The 16,990-nt window shown below is 44.9% G+C and overlaps 1 protein-coding gene across 1 annotated transcript in view; it reads left to right on the top strand.

Annotated features, from left to right (window-relative positions):
- Positions 1-16,990, top strand: part of LOC134969096 (sulfotransferase 1 family member D1-like) — a 126,116-nt gene that overhangs the window by 92,777 nt on the left and 16,349 nt on the right. The window contains exon 7 of the mRNA XM_063944803.1: positions 9,211-9,391. Coding sequence (XP_063800873.1) covers positions 9,211-9,391 — 181 coding nt within the window. The remainder of the gene's footprint in view (positions 1-9,210; positions 9,392-16,990) is intronic.

Genomic DNA, 16,990 nt, shown 5'->3' on the forward strand with positions numbered 1-16,990 from the left:
TTTTGCACAGCGGGCGATCATGGATAGACTGCACATGCGAATGCACCACAATGCGCACGCGCATCAGCACACAACAACAGGCATCGCCGAAGAGCGACATGCTGGTGCAAAAATTTTGATTGCACGGTGATCGACAGAAAAAGGGCATTTGTGGGTGGTAACTGACCATTTTCTGGGAGTGTCAGGGAAAACGCAGGCGTTCCCAAGCGTTTTCAGGGAGGGTGTGTGACATTAGATCCGGTCCCGATCAGACTGTTCTCATCGCACCGTAGGAGTAACACAGTGGGAAAAATCATTCAATGGTGAGTGTGGTGTGAACGGATTTGCAGCTGTCCACTGACTGAGGGACTTTTTGCAGCCCGGAGTACACATGCGATCGCACACTTGCATGGCAAATATACACTCTCCTTGGGCGGCGACTATCTAAAGGCAGCACAACAAATTCAGCAGCCCAGCAATCAGGTCTGAATCACCCCCATTCTCGGCTTCACACTTTGGTCTCTATTTAATATTTAATAGTTTGGTCTTGCAAAAACCCCATATTACCACCTTTGGATACTAGGGTATGCTGTTTTTATGGATGTCTTGTCTGCTATTGTGCTGCATCACCTAACCCTAATCAAACAGATTCTATAATTGGCTGTCTGAACTAACCTCTGTCTGTGTACCCTAACTCTACTATTTGTATTTGCCTGCCTGCTATTTATATGCTGCCTGCACTTATGGCCGATACTAGGGTGTTCAGCGCCCCCCTGCAAACTATAAATTTGTGCCCTCACATACTTTACAAAGGGACAGTGCACATAATGGCCCCTGTAGCCAGGGGTGTATTTAGGGGTCCGAGCGCCCCTGGCAAAGTAAAGGACTGGTGCCCCTTCCCCCCCATATTTGAAATAGGGAAGTGCCAAAAAAGTGTCGTGGCCACTCAATAGTACCCCAATTCAACTTACACCACAGTAGTGTGCCTTACTCACATTACACAGCACAGTAATGTACATTATTCACGTTATGCTACACAGTAGTACCCCTTAAACACATTATGCCACACAGTAGTGCCCATATATATATATATATATATATATATATATGGGAAGGCGTGCACGCTCCTGGTTAAGTGGGCATGGCCTCACAATTTTATATAATGATATCAAACTATAAATATATAATCACACCCCCTACACATGCGCACACACATAATTAGCAGCCTTACACACAATACCCACAGTAGTTCTCCTTACACATAATGTCCCCAGTATAGTGTCAGATGCACATAATTGTCCCCCAGTATAGTGCCAGTTACACATATGCTCCCACAGTGCCAGATACACATATGCCCCCACCGAGCCATACACTCGTATGCCCCTACAGTGCCAGATACTCATATGCCCCTACAGTGCCACACACTCGTATGCCCCCACAGTGCCACGCACTCGTATGTACCCACAGTGCCGGACACTCAAATGCCCCCACAGTTCCAGATACACGTATGCCCCCACAGTGCCAGATACATGTATGCCCTCACAGTGCCAGATACACATATGCCCCCACAGTGTCAGATACACATATGCCCCCACAGTGCCAGACACACATATACCCCATGTTGATTTTACTATTAAAGGCAGCACTTTTAGGTAGATTCACTTTTAGAGGCGACAGCTATCCCCCCACCCCCGTGTAGTTCCTCAATAGCAGGGAAGCCCATTAATGATCAAAGAGTGCAGCAGCAGCAGCCACTGTAATTGGCGCCGGGGTCCAGCACCGCACCACAATACAGGCAAGAAACTCTACATAAACTACACCCCCCAGCAGCCGCTGCTGCATACTGTGAACATTACTGGGCATCCCTGCTGGTGAGGATTTACACGGGGGTGGGGGTATAGCTGCTGCCTCTAAAAGTGAATCTACATACTGTCCGCGGGTGGAACCTCTGGACGGCGCCCCCCCTTGGCTGGCGCCCCTGGCGAGTGCCATCCTGGCCAATAGGAAGATACACCCCTGCCTGTAGCATTGATGCTTATACACATAATACTCCTTATAGTAGCGCCGCTTACACACAATTAACCCTGTAGTAGTGCCGCTTATAAACAACACCCAGGAGTGGTTCTAGGCACAGGCCAGCAGTGTGGGCGCCCGGGGCGCTGCAGCCCACAGGCTCGGCCGCAGTCACCCTGCAAACGCCCTCCGCCCACCCGCACCCAGCTCCCCGGCTGCAGCAGGCACTGCGGGCTGTGTGGGCACCCACTGCAGCCGGCGCCACTGTCAGACGCTAGAGGTCATGATTGACCTCTAGTGTCTGTGCGGCGCTATGGGAGAAACGTCATGACGTCTCTCCCATAGAGAGGAGCGGAGCGGGCGGCCAGAGACGGAGGGCAGCGCAGCAGCGGTCGGGAAGCAGGAGCGGGGCTGGTAAGTATTGTGTGGGTTTTTTTTGTGTTTGTAAGCGGCGCTACTGGGGGTATAACTACAGGGGGGCACAGCTACAGGGGCCACAGCTACTGGGGGCAAATCTACTGGGGGCACAGCTACACGGAGCACAACTACTGGGGGCAAATCTACAGGGGGCAAATCTACTGGCGGCACAACTACTGGGGGCACAACTACAGGGGGCATAGCTACAGAGACACAACCACTGGGGGAACAGCCTGTAGCAGTGATGCTTACACATGTAACGCCCCCTGTATCAGCGACACTTACACATGTAACGCCCCCTGTAGCTGTGACGCTTACACACGTAACGACTCCTGTAGCAGTGATGCTTACACACATAATGCCCCTTGTATCAGTGACACTTACACATGTAACACCCCCTGTACCAGTGGTGCTTACACACATAACGCCCCCTGTATCAGTGACACTTACACATGTAACACCCCCTGTACCAGTGATGCTTACACACGTAACGCCCCCTGTAGTAGGGATGCTTACACACGTAACAACTCCTGTAGCAGTGATGCTTACACACATAATGCCCCCTGTATCAGTGACACTTACACATGTAACACCCCCTGTACCAGTGATGCTTACACACGTAACGCCCCCTGTACCAGTGATGCTTACACACATAACGCCCCCTGTAGCTGTGACGCTTACACACGTAACGCCCCCTGTACCAGTGACGCTTACACACATAACGCCCCCTGTATCAGTGACACTTACACATGTAACACCCCCTGTACCAGTGATGCTTACACACGTAACGCCCCCTGTAGTAGGGATGCTTACACACGTAACACTCTCTGTACCAGTGACGCTTACACATGTAACGCCCCCATAGTAGTGATGTTTATACACATAACGTCCCCTATAACAGTGACACTTACACATGTTATGCACCCCGTAGTAGTGACCCTTACACATGAAGCCCTGTGTAGCAGTGACGCTTACACACGTAATCCCCCCATAGTAATGATGCTTACATATGTAACGCCCCTAACGTGCACCGTAGCAGTGATGCTTACACATGTAACGCTCACCATAGCAGTGACGTTTACACACATTATGCCGCACAGTCACACATACACATAGTTACACAAACCACATACACATATACATACACACATACAATACACACATACTGTACATACATTCCACACATACACAGATACTGTAAACATATACACACACACACTTTCACTCACTCTCTTTCCATGCACTTACCTAAGGAAGTCTGGCAGGCTGTAGCTGTAGCAACTCATCTTCCTGTGTAGCAGGCTGCTCCGCCTCCTTTTGGGTCCCGCACAGTGCACTGTCACAGGGGAGGGGAAGAGCAGGCTTCATGCTGACACTGTCTGTTAGAGTGTGACAGGCTCAACAGCAGCCGGAAGCAGCAGGGACATCAGCTCAACACAGGTATGCAGAGCAGGGAGAGCGCCTCTTCAGCTTGGCGCCTCCCAGCTTTGCATCCCTTTGCTGAGCGACTAGCGCAGGGTCTGCCTGCACTACTGCATGTGTACTTTGACTTTGCTTACATTCTACTGCTTGAATACCCTTGAGTGCTCACTTGCTTTGTTCATCATATGTTGCTTGGATTATCCATTGCTGAGCTAGATGGTGCTGCTGCTCTCTAAACCATGTCCGTTGGTTGTCCTTGGTACTACATTCTGCTATCACCATCTAATGCCTTGGCGTGGTACCTAAAGGATGGTCATCTGTACTGCATATTCACCTGCATCTATCTAGAAATTGCACTATCCGCACTAAGCCTATAAGGGGAGATGTACTAAGCCTTGGAGAGTTATAAAGTAGAGAGACATAAAAGTATCAGCCAATCAGCTCCTAACTGACATATTACAGACTGTGGGGCCTGGAGAAGTGATAAAGCAGTGATAAGTGCAAGCTAATAACGCACCTGCCAATCAACTCTAATATGTAAATTGACAGTTAGGAGCTGATTGGCTGGAGCATTATCACCTGCCACTTATCACTGCTTTATCACTTCTCCAGGCTTAATACATCTGCATATATATATATATATATATATATATATATATATATATATAGGTAAACAGAAGTAACCGGCACTCGTGGAGACTAATATAATCAATTGACACTGCACAGCAGCTTAAGTCAACGTTTCAGGAATCATTCCTTTTATCAAGACCAATAGCACACTGTACATACAAACATATAAATAGCTTACCTAACACCACGTGAAGTTCACCCACCGCCGCTCTCCGGGACTCACAGTGACGTCATTGAGGCGCGCCGGCGACCTGCGTCCCTCGGGGGCGGAGCTGTAGTATACTAGACCCATCACCATAGAAACCAAGCTGTGGATACCAAACAAATACCGGACATTACATGTAAATACATGATCCGCGGAAAGTAGAGATCACAGGTTTGGCAATATAATGATAAAAGACTTGGTCTAGGCATATTCATAAAATGCAATTGGATCAGCTGAATCACAACTGTAAACGGACAGATGTAGAAAACTGACAGGTGTACAACATAAATAAATGAGATGGCTGCCCTGGTAAGGCACTGTCTAAGTCATAAACAATAGGTTGCACATAAATGGATGAAAAGGGTGCAAAATCCTAAAGGGCACCATCTTAATTAATAATGTGCAACCATGAATCTGACAGTGCCCCATCTAAGGAGCCATGTAAGAAAACTACATCTTTTTTTAAAGGAAACACGTATATGAAAGAATGTCATTCAGGCCCAGTGGTTTAACCGTTTGTAACATATATATCCAACGGGCTTCTTGGGCTTCTGAAACGTTGACTTAAGCTGCTGTGCGGTGTCAATTGATTATATTAGTCTCCACGAGTGCCGGTTACTTCTGTTTACCTACATTTGCTACCCGCAAACAGGGCACCGGAGCAAGCTGATTCTCTTTACATGTTAGGAGTGCCGAGTACTGCCTTTTGCCTTTTATATATATATATATATATATACCTCCCCTTTGGTGCGGCACTCCAGGCTTGACAAACACACAAGACTTTTGTTGATATATATATCAACAAAAGTCTTGTGTGTTGGTCAAGCCTGGAGTGCCGCACCAAAGAGGAGGTATTGTATTACTTGTGAGGGCACCGGCTGAATTCATGTATTGCGAGTGAGTGCCAGCCCTGGGGATGAATATATTATATATATATATATATATATATATATATATATATATATAGTATCAGGTGCGCAATCAACAGCAGCCAGTATAGGGAAAGTCAATTCCCTTGTATTATGCAAAAAACGAGAAGATATATAAATATACCAGCGCTGGCTGTTTATGAAAAAAACAGAATGGCTTGTAGAATAAAATGTAACAAATTTATTCAAAATATACATATTAAATCTATATCGATAATAAAAATTAATACTAGAACCACAGTATCTGTGCTTAGTATCTTAATTGCTACAGGTCTCCATAAATTATAGCTGGCTAGGACTCATTTATACCCCTTTCAGACTGACAAAAAATTCCCAGGTTATTGCACATGAATGCACATCAACCCGGAAATTTGCTCAGTGTGAACGGGTACAGTATCAGTATTCCGGGACGAGCGTCCCAGCATTTCATCACAGGTCTCGACCAGGGTTGAATCCGGGATAGTCCCGGGAGGCACACAGTGTGAACCAGTGGCGGAACTAGCGAGCGGTGGGCCCAGGTGCGACAAAATGCTTTGGGCCCCCCCCCACCCCCCACATCCCATCCAAGTCCACCCCCTCACCCCTGGAGAGGATCTGGTGGGGGGGACCTGCTCAGGGCCAGAGAAATGGATACCTAGCAACAGTGCCGTAACTAGACATTTTAGCACTGTGTGCAAGAAACGGCATCAAAGCCCCACCCCTGCTTGCAAAACAGGGGCAGTGCACGCCGTAGGCGCGTGCAAAAATACATAGTGGCGTGGCTTCGTGGGGAAGGGGTGTGGCCACAAAATAATACCAATTCATAAAACGGTGCACAGTAGTCTCCATTCTTCAAATTACGCCGCACAGTAGCACCACTACACCAGGTAGAGACCCTTTTATACCTTACAGCGGACAGATTCCTCTTTTTACACATTACAGCAGACAGCGTCCCCTTTTTACACATTATGGCAGACAGCGTCCCCCTTTTTACACATTACGGCAGACAGCATCCCCCTTTTTACACATTACGGCAGACAGCGTGCACTTTTTACACATAACGGCAGACAGTGTCCCCTTTTTATACATAACGGCAGACAGCGTGCCATTGTTGCACATAGCGGCAGACAGCGTACACTTTTTACACATAACGGCAGACAGCGTGCCCTTGTTACACATAGCGGCAGACAGCGTACACTTTTTACACATAACGGTAGACAGCATCCCCCTTTTTACACATTACGGCAGACAGCGTGCACTTTTTACACATAACGGCAGACAGCGTCCCCTTTTTACACATTACGGCAGACAGCGTGCCCTTGTTACACATTACGGCAGACAGCGTCCCCCTTTTTACACATTACGGCAGGCAGATTCCCCCTTTTTACAAATAGCGGAAGGCAGATTCCCCATTTTTACACATAGCGGCAGGCAGTCCCCCCTTTTTACACATTGCGGCAGGCAGATTCCCCCTTTTTACACATTGCGGCAGGCAGTCCCCCCTTTTTACACATTGCGGCAGGCAGTCCCCCATTTTTACACATTGCGGCAGGCAGATTCCCCCTTTTTACACATTGCGGCAGGCAGTCCCCCATTTTTACACATAGCGGCAGGCAGTCCTCCATTTTTACACATAGCGGCAGGCAGTCCCAACAAAGAAAGAACGAAAGAAAGAGACAGAAAGAAAGAGACAGAAAGAAAGAAGAATTATACTTACCCTCTCCGCTGGCTCAGGCTCCTCGGTGCAGCGTCAGACGATTCCCGGGCAGGAGAGAAGGAGGAGGAGGGAGGTGGAGGAGGGAGCCGCAGCAGCGCTGTGTTATTGGTGGAGGAGCTGCTGCTGCTGCCCCTCTGCTTCACTATAGGCTGTTCTCAGAAGACAGCCTATAGTGAAGCAGAGGGGCAGCAGCAGCAGCGCCTCCACCAGTAGTAAAGCGCTGCTGCGGCTCCCTCCTTCACCTCCCTCCTCCTCCTTCCCCCGTACCGCTGCTTCTCTCCTCTCTCCGGGCGGCTGTGCACTGCGGGCAGTGGTTGCCCGCAGCGCACAGCGGCATGTAATGAGTCAGTTTGACTCATTACATGCTTTGGGCCCCTGGACAGAGGCGGGCCCCAGTGCAACGCACTGGTTGCACTGGCGGTAGTTCCGCAATATGCCGGGTCGGTCCGCAAGTTCGAAGGAGTCTCAAGCCGGGGTCGCTCCTGGGAAGCACCAGTGTACACATTCCCGGGTGCGACCCGGCTATTGTCAGTGTGAAAGGGGTATTAAGCATTCAGTGGTTGGGAAAGATACTAAACCTTTAACCGGATGGTAAACTTTGCGGTGTTCCATAAGCAATAAGTTAGATGTTACCGGTAGGCCAGAGACAGATGATACAGTCCTGTTATTCCTTAGCTTGGAAGGATTCCTCTAAGTGGCGGGGATCCGTTTGGCTAAAAGTGCTGTAAAGGTCCCAAAGTTGCAGGAAAAAGGTCCAATTAACGCCGGCACACAGTGGAGATCCAAGTGGAAAGGCACAGTGGCCACAGTAAATATTGTTTGGTTATTGTTCCTATCAAGAACCCAATGGTAAGATAATGTGAGTGGCTAATTTTAATATTTTGGGGAGAATTCAATTCAGCACAATATGCTGCATGTCATTGTTGCGACACTCAGCCACCCACGGTAGCCCCTCACAGTGCAAGTTTTCCTGCTATGCGGTGTGAGACTAAACTCCCACTATAGGGGGTAATTCAGATCTGATCGCTGGGCTGCTAATTTTGCTGCAATCATATAGTCGCCGCCTCCAGGGGGAGTGTAAATTCGCCATGCAAGTGTGCGATCGCATGTGTACACCGAGCTGCAAAAATCCAGTGTGTGCAGTCTGTGCGCAGCCCAGGACTTACTCCTACAGTGCGATGAGAACAAGCTGATCGGGGCCAGAGCTGACGTCAGACACCCTCCCTGAAAATGCTTGGTAACGCCTGCGTTTTTCCGGACACTCCCTGTAATCGCTCAGTTGCATCCCACAAATGGCCTCCTACTGTCAATCACCTTGTGATCGCCCATGCGAACAGATTTTTCGCATCATCCCGTCCCGATGCCCGTTGTTATCTGACGCGCATGCGCATTGCAGTGCATACGTATGTGCAGTTCGGACCTGATCGCCTACTGTGTGTTCCTGTTTGATTATTTGTTTATGTATTCTATAATTGTGCGCTGCGGAACCCTTGTGGCGCCATATAAATAAAGGATAATTATAATAATAATACTGTGCGAAAACGCACAGCAGTGATTAGATCTGAATCACCCCCATAGATGGACACTATTTGCTGTTCTGGAATGCCAGAATGCCAAATGCAGCTCATCACCGAGAATTGAATTCCCACCTGTATGTCCCAAAAATGATCAAGCAGTGTTCAGTAATCACGCAGTGGTTCACTGGGTTCACCTGATAAACCCAGCAATAGACTTTTCCCACTGGGTATTGTCACAATCAGTTTAAGGAATTAAGTAAGACATTTGCAAGAATCATATGTGAAAGATCCTTTCATACTGAAAATAAGATTGAAAGGTTTGCAGTTAAAATGAAAAAGAAATTCTTACAGTTTGGCAAATTATCACCATAATATCCCAACCATCAATATGTTCTTTAATAGAAACGAAAGAGTGAAATCAGGAAGATTCTACAATTCTTGGAAATAGAGATGAGTGATGATATTCTAGAGAAGATTGCTTACCACACCTCCTTTGAGGAAATGAAAAACAATGACATGGTCAATTATAAAACCCTACCCAAGGAAGTACTAGACCAGTCCTCTACTTCGTTCATGAGAAAAGGTAACAATTTATTTAAACTAATACAGTTTACGCAAATATATAAATTTCCGTGCAAAATAACTAAAGACCGAATACACAAAGTGATTTTACAACATAACTGCGGACTTTGGGTTATGTTGAGTGGAATGAATCTGGGAGGTTTTCCTACTCTCCAGGAAGTCATGAAGGACTCCTGAATTTCATGAGTCTCCTGGTCATTACAGTAGTGTAGGCACTTTTAGTGTACACTATATAGCTACCAAGGTGGTAATAATATCAAATATTTTTTTGTCTTGACGGAAAGTTGTACATTCTTTTTTAGTGTACTAGTCTAGAAGCAAAAAAAAAAAATTTGCCATCTTTCTTATGCCGGGTACACAGTATCCGATATCTTTTACTGTTCTGATCAATGCTCTGATCTAACAGAGAGATTAACGGACTGGTTTAAACTCGTACACACTGGGCAATTTCTAGCTTAGTGTGTACTTCCTTCAGATCTCCTTAATGGGATCACGAGGTTGGGAATGAGATATGCTGTGAAGCAGGGGCATAACTCCCAGAGGCAATGGAGATGCCTGCCTCCAGACTCCAAGCCCCAAAGGGGCACCTTCATGTACAAATAGGACCTTCTGGGGCGATAGAGCCCCGAAACGATGGAATGGTTTTGTGATGTGTTAAATACACACGGTTGCTGCTTAAGACTCTGAGTGCCGTTGCTTGTTTGTATTTCATCATATCCTTTTGATCCGGAAGGGCACCAGTAGGTGGTGGCTAATAAAAAGTGAAATAATGTACTTATGAAAAGTGGAGTGTGCCCCTCACTTCTTGGATAATACATATACATATTATAAATATATATATATATATATATATATATATACACACACACATACACACACATACACACGCACAATATTTGGTGGTCCGGCACTCGCTATAACCTGTTGTGTTGCCCTGGTGCCCTCCGCAAGAATAGGTAGAAGCTGAGCAAAGAAAACAGCGGCACTCCTGGGTCTTGGTGACTCAAAAGGGTGTATTAAATCATAACATCCTGTAGTGATGTTATGATTAAAATACACCCTTTTGCATCACCAAGACCCGGTAGTGGCGCTGTTTTCTTTGCTCAGTTCATATATATATATATATATATATATATATACAGAGGCAGAACTCTGGGAGGCAACGGAGTCATCTGCCGCCGGGCTTCTGCTCTGAAGGGGGCACCTCTCCTCCCATTCTGTGACACCATTGTATTAAGTTAATTGATAGCTGTCGCTGTCTTTTCAGTGGCCGACTTCCTCACTGGTCCCTGCACCTTACACATCACACCCTCTTTATTATACTGAATATACACATTTTACAGGTATCACACCTAGGATTAGAAACCACAAGTTATTACACTGGAAGCAGCCACCTTACTGATGAAGCTGTTTGCTCCTGTATAGGAAATATAAGAATTTTAACTATATGAAGATACTTCTCTGACAATTACATGTAACTTCATATAGTTAGAATTCTCATGCTTCCTCTACAGGAGCAAATAACTCCATCAGTAAAGTGTCTGCTGTTAGTGTAACAGGTCATGGGTTCTAATGACTGCTAAGAAATGTGTGATTTAAAATAAAAGACAATTATATGTATAAATACAGTATATACATTTTTTTCAGAACACTACACACACACACATAGATATTTTATATATATATATATATATATATATATATATATATAAGCACACATACATACATACATACATACATACATACATACATATATTTATCTTAATATAGGAAATAGGGGGGCACCAATATTTATCTTGCCTCCGGCGACTGTGACGAACTTACGCTACTGTATATATATATATATATATATATATATATATATATGCAACAGAAAATAAACAAGAGCGCCTCCTAGTGCTGTTTTTGATTGATCACATGGTATGGATCCACTTATAACCTCATTTCACACTTGTGGTGATTATACTACATTATTTGCTCTAGAAGGCGCTCTTGTTTTTCTGTTACAGAGCTTAAGGAGTGGGTGCCCTTGACGAACAAGGAGCTGGCTGTCCCATACTAGTGGATTATACTAGGCATTTTAATACTGGACTCACAAAAAGGACTGAAAGATTGCCTTTGTTTATATATCATATTTTATATGTCTATATGTTTCAATTATATATGTGAAATTGGGAACACATTCGTTCCAAAAAGTATACACTGATCACTAGCACCCAATAGTTTTTTCACGTTGTGTTTATATTTCTCTCTCTCTCTCTCTCTCTCTCTATATATATATATATATATATATATATATGGAGAGTGGATGAGTTGGCACTCCCTAAATAGTCCCAATGCTGCGCTGGTGCCTTTTCCAAAATGATAAGATACAGCAGGAAAGAGGAGCGGCACTCAGTGTCTTGAAAATAGCATGGTGTATTAAAAAAACACAATAGAAACCAACGTTTCGGGGCTTACATGCAGGGCCGGTTCTAAGATTTGTGGCGCCCCGGGCAAAATATGGGGGCGTGGCTTCAATTGGGGGCGTGGTCAACTCGCTAAATGAAAAAAATTAAAATAAATAAAAAGTATACTTACCATCCCCGTTCCTGATCCAGACCCCCTCTGCCGGCGGCGCCGCTCTTCTCCTCTCCTCTCTTCTCTTCGATCTATGGGAGAGACGTTATTACGTCTCTCCCATAGAACAGCATAGACACTAGAGGTCAATTCTTACCCCTAGTGTCTGTGCCACTATGCTGTGCGGTGCGCGATGACGTCATCGCGCATCGCACAGCAAAGGTCCTCTAGACGAAGGGAAACTAGACCGAAGCGTCTAGTTTCCCTTCATGGAGAGGACCTTTGCTGTGCGGTGCGCGATGACGTCATCACGCACCGCACAACTAAGGTCCTCTCAATGAAGGGAAACTAGACGCTACGCGTCTAGTTCCCTTCAAAGCGGGGGGGGCACAGCAGGGCACTGCGGGGGGCACAGTGGCGGATCTTGCCCTGGTGTGGCGCCCTCCGGATGGCGCCGGCGCCCTCCGGAAGGTGGCGCCCCGGGCAAAAGTACCGCTTGCCCGTGGCAAGAACCGCCACTGCTTACATGCCCCTTTGTCAAGGTGTGTGTAAAAGTGCAAAGAATAAAACATACCTTTATAAAGTGAAAGAAACCCCGTGCGTTCGCTCCGTGTGCGCCAAACAGTCACGTGGTCCGGCGCCTGTCAGTGACATCATCCGTGAGCGGCTGCCCGGTACCATAGCAACCAGGTCCGCGTCGTTGCCGCACAGGGACATGGGAAGTGTAGTACTGTGAAGAAACACAAAAGTGCAGTGCTGTGCTGTGATCGGACATATAGATACAGTGCCCACACCTATTTCATACTGTGCTGGCCCCTTAACCATTTTTGAAACTCTTATGACCACAGTTAATGCACGGGAGTCACCTATCAAATTTACCTACAACACCAATGATACTACCATCAATTACTTGGATGTCCAGGTGACCATCAGGAATGGACGAATCCACACGGGTCTCTACACCAAACCCACTGATCAAAACTCCTCTTTCCTGCTGTATATATATATATATATATATATATAGAGAGAGAGAGAGAGAGAGAGAGAGAGAGAGAGGATTAGTTACTGATACTGCGCTCTTTAATCTTATTTTTATTACAGTGCAATAATATATAATATATAAGCTAGGCCGTTAAACACCCTGAAGATGGTCTTATGCCAGAACCCGACCTTACAGAGATATAAATATAACAGATATATCTACAGGGGTGCCTGATTTAAGTGTAGCTTTTGCTGATAGCTGATAGTTGTTAATCTAAAACAATGTTTCTTAGTACATCCAAATAACCATAGATTCAGTTTATTTCAACATATTTCATAAAAGCATTAAAACTTTAAAAAGTTTATCCATACATCACATAAATATATTGCTTTCTTTCTTTATCAGTGTGTGCCTCGAAGTGGGCAAAAAGTCTTTGTTGACTTCAGATCTAACAAAATGCATGTCACCCAATGCGTTTTTTCAAAAACGACTTCATCAGGGGTGTCTTAAAAAAGAATAAGACATAAATTGTCACAATACAGACTTCTTTTTCACTTTTATAACAGATCATTTCACTTATAAGTTTTGTAAAACAATCCTTAGCACAGGTTATTTGGTTAACATTGTTGAAGAATGGTACATAGCACTATTTCTACATAACAAATACATCTTTCAAAGTTACACAATTTTGTAGGAGACTTTAGAAAGGACTCAGACCAGAAGATGATTTACATTCAACAATATACAGAGGAGGAAGTAATAAGGAAACAAACAGTTGACTTAGCACAAACTGTACTTCATTTGTAGCATTATAAAACATTAAATCCTTGATCATACATTCCTATTGGCTTTTTTCTTAGGATAATGTGCAGAGTGACATCTCCAGTGGGGTAGATGAGGCATTATGCAGTTCTACAGTTATTCTTATGCAAACCTTTATAGATAATCATACATAACCATTGTACTGGTATCATATATTAACAGTTGCTATTTTTTTATGACAAACAATCACAGATTTTATGTGGTGGCTAATGACGGAACTCCTTTAGTAGTACAAAATTATTTACATATAATCCATATACACATTACTTACTCAAATCTTAGGTCAATCGAATCCTGTTGATTGCCTCTAGTAGGGGTAGTTGAACCCAAAGAATTGCTCCTACCTGTTAGATGGTAATCATTAGTGGGTGTGGCAGAGATATTGTTTAATTAATCTTATTAGTCAGTTAGCTACTTACTTAAATCACAGCTTGAGGGGCTAATTAGCTCTTTTAGGGGAAGGAGATTCTTTTAATATATCCTTCCAAAGGGATGCTGAATGGAAATCTGATAAACAATAAGACATCCTTTTATTTGACCTTTAACTTACATTGGTAATAATTTCATAAATTAAGCAGACTTGCTATTACTATTAGTGAATAAATTGTCCTTTCAACAGAAAATATGTGTAACACTGCACTCAGCCCTTGATGGATGTTCTAAACATTGTATATTTGACCTTATTTTTGTGTTATTGAAATCCCCTGTATGTAGAAATTGTGTGCTGTCTTGATGGTAACTGTATTGTGATGTTTGTCTACAGTGTAACAGCTCTAATAAATGTGATACTTTGTTGCTACAATGTAATTTATTAGTAAAGTGAGACACAGTGCTCCTACGAAATGGTAAAAAGACAATGGTGTATATTTACTAAGGTGTGAGTTTTTTTAGAAGTGGAGATGTTGCCCATAGCAACCAATCAGATTCTAGCTATTATGTTCTAGAAGCAGCTAGATAAATCTTAAGTTGAATCTGATTGGTTGCTATGGGCAACATCTCCACTCATACTTTAGTAAATATACCCCAATGACTGCTGTGGTGCTTAATGGTTTATTTCCACAATTTCAATAATCATGAATCCCAGATAAATGCACTGTAGTCAATCGGAAGAGCTATATATAGATTGTTGGTAGCCTCCGTATACAGAGCTTTTAGCTCATGATAGTGCTGGAAAAAGTAGATTTCAACCAATATGTCTATTATTGCTGGTATGGAAATGGAAAGCTTGTTTGAAAAAAATCAACTCCTGAAAAAATATGGTGGGGGATATATGCTCTGGGGGTGCGGCGTACCGTGACCCTCAGGTGCATATACTTACCCGTCTTCTTCCTCGGCGGGGTCCAGATATGACGCTATTAGTCGCATCTTCGTTCCTCCCCGTCCCTGGCTGATGGTGCTAGAGTGTGCACGCCTGCACACCGATGGCTGTTTGACCGGGACCACTGGCGGCTGTGGGACATCCGAGTGCCGGCTAACTCGCAAGAGTGCACGGACCCCAGTGTACCACATCTCTTGCTGGTCGCTCTACTCCACTAGCCTGTGGAGGGGTACGATGGTTGTGGGGCTATAAGCATCTCTCGGCGTGCCACCTGTGTATGTGTAATTCCTTCTTCTCCAATGCATTTCAGCCTCAATTTGGCATTCCTGTGGGAGTGGTGTGTGCACTCTTGCTAGTTACGACATTGTCCACTGACACCTAAATCCCTTCTTTCTCTTGTACCCAAGCTCCTGCAAGCCACACCACCAACTCCTTCAATATCAAATTCCTACTCAGTCAGGAACGTCAGTAGTCCTGCAGGCCATGTCACTGGCATGACTGACAAGTCCTCTCCTAACCAGGATTCCTCCAAAGGATCCTTGAGTGGTACGCCTACAGCTGCTGCTGCTGCTGTTGTTGCTGCTGGGAGTTTTTTCGTCATCCTAGAGGGAAGTCGGAAGACCACTTGTACTATTTCAAATAAGCAATTGACTGTCCAACAGTCCTTTGCGAGGAAGAAGAAATATCACAGCAGTCATCCTGCTGCAAAGTGGATAACTGAGACCTTGACAGCTATGTTGGTGTTAGACATGCATACGGTATCCGACATTGGTGCAGTGGGATTTAGACAATTGATAGAGGTAGTGTGTCCCCGGCACTAAATCCCATCTAGATTCCACTTCACTAGGAAAGTGATTCCCGGACTGTACAGGGACATGAAGAAAGGTGTCCTCAGTGTCCTGAAAAATTATTATTATTATCCTTTATTTATATGGCGCCACAAGGGTTCCGCAGCGCCCAATTACAGAGTACATATGCACATAATCAAAACAGGAAAACAGTGACTTACAGTTGAAGACAATATAGGACAAGTACAGAGTAACTAAGGATATTTACACCAGTAAACAACATAGAGATTAGTTCCAGGTGGCCAAAAAACAGCGTGATCTGGTCAGTTGAGGATTATTAAAGTAATAAAAGTATAAGAACATGAGGGAAGAGGGCCCTACTCGTGAGAGCTTACATTCTAAGGGGAGGGGTAGACAGACAGGGGTGACACAGATGGGGTACATAGAGAGCGTGGAACAGAGGGTTAGGATGAGATTTGGCTGGGTTTGGTAAAGAAATGGGTCTTAAGAGCCCATTTGAAGTTTTGTGGAGAGGTGGAGAGTCTGAGGGGGAGAGGTAAAGAATTCCAGAGAAAGGGAGCAGCACGTGAAAAATCTTGGAGATAGGAGTGGGAGGAAGTAATCAGAAGACAGGAGAGTCGGTGTGCATTAGCAGAGCGAAGAGGACGGGTGGGAGAGTAAAGGGAGATAAGGTCAGAGATGTAAATGGGAGAGGAGTGGATGAGTGCTTTGTAAGTGAGTGTGAGAAGTTTGAATTGGATTCTGAAAAGGAAGGGAAGCCAGTGAAGGGCCTGTAGGAGAGGGGAGGTAGATGTAGTGCGTTTGGCGAGGAAGATGAGCCGGGCAGCAGCATTGAGGACAGATTGGAGTGGAGAGAGGTAATTGTCAGGGAGGCCAGTTAGGAGGAGATTACAGTAGTCCAGTCTGGAAATAATCAGTGAGTGAATAATGATCTTAGTGGCATCCTGGGTGAGAAAAGGTCTGATTCTGGAAATGTTTTTGAGATGAAAATGACAGGTTTGTGAGAGGTGCTGAATGTGTGGTTTGAAGGAGAGGGAGGAGTCAAGGATTACGCCAAGACAGCATACTTGGGGGCTAGGGGAGATAGTCGTGCCATCAATGGATAATGAG

Source organism: Pseudophryne corroboree, chromosome 11 (assembly GCF_028390025.1).
Source record: "Pseudophryne corroboree isolate aPseCor3 chromosome 11, aPseCor3.hap2, whole genome shotgun sequence".
NCBI classification, from domain to species: Eukaryota; Metazoa; Chordata; class Amphibia; order Anura; family Myobatrachidae; genus Pseudophryne; species Pseudophryne corroboree.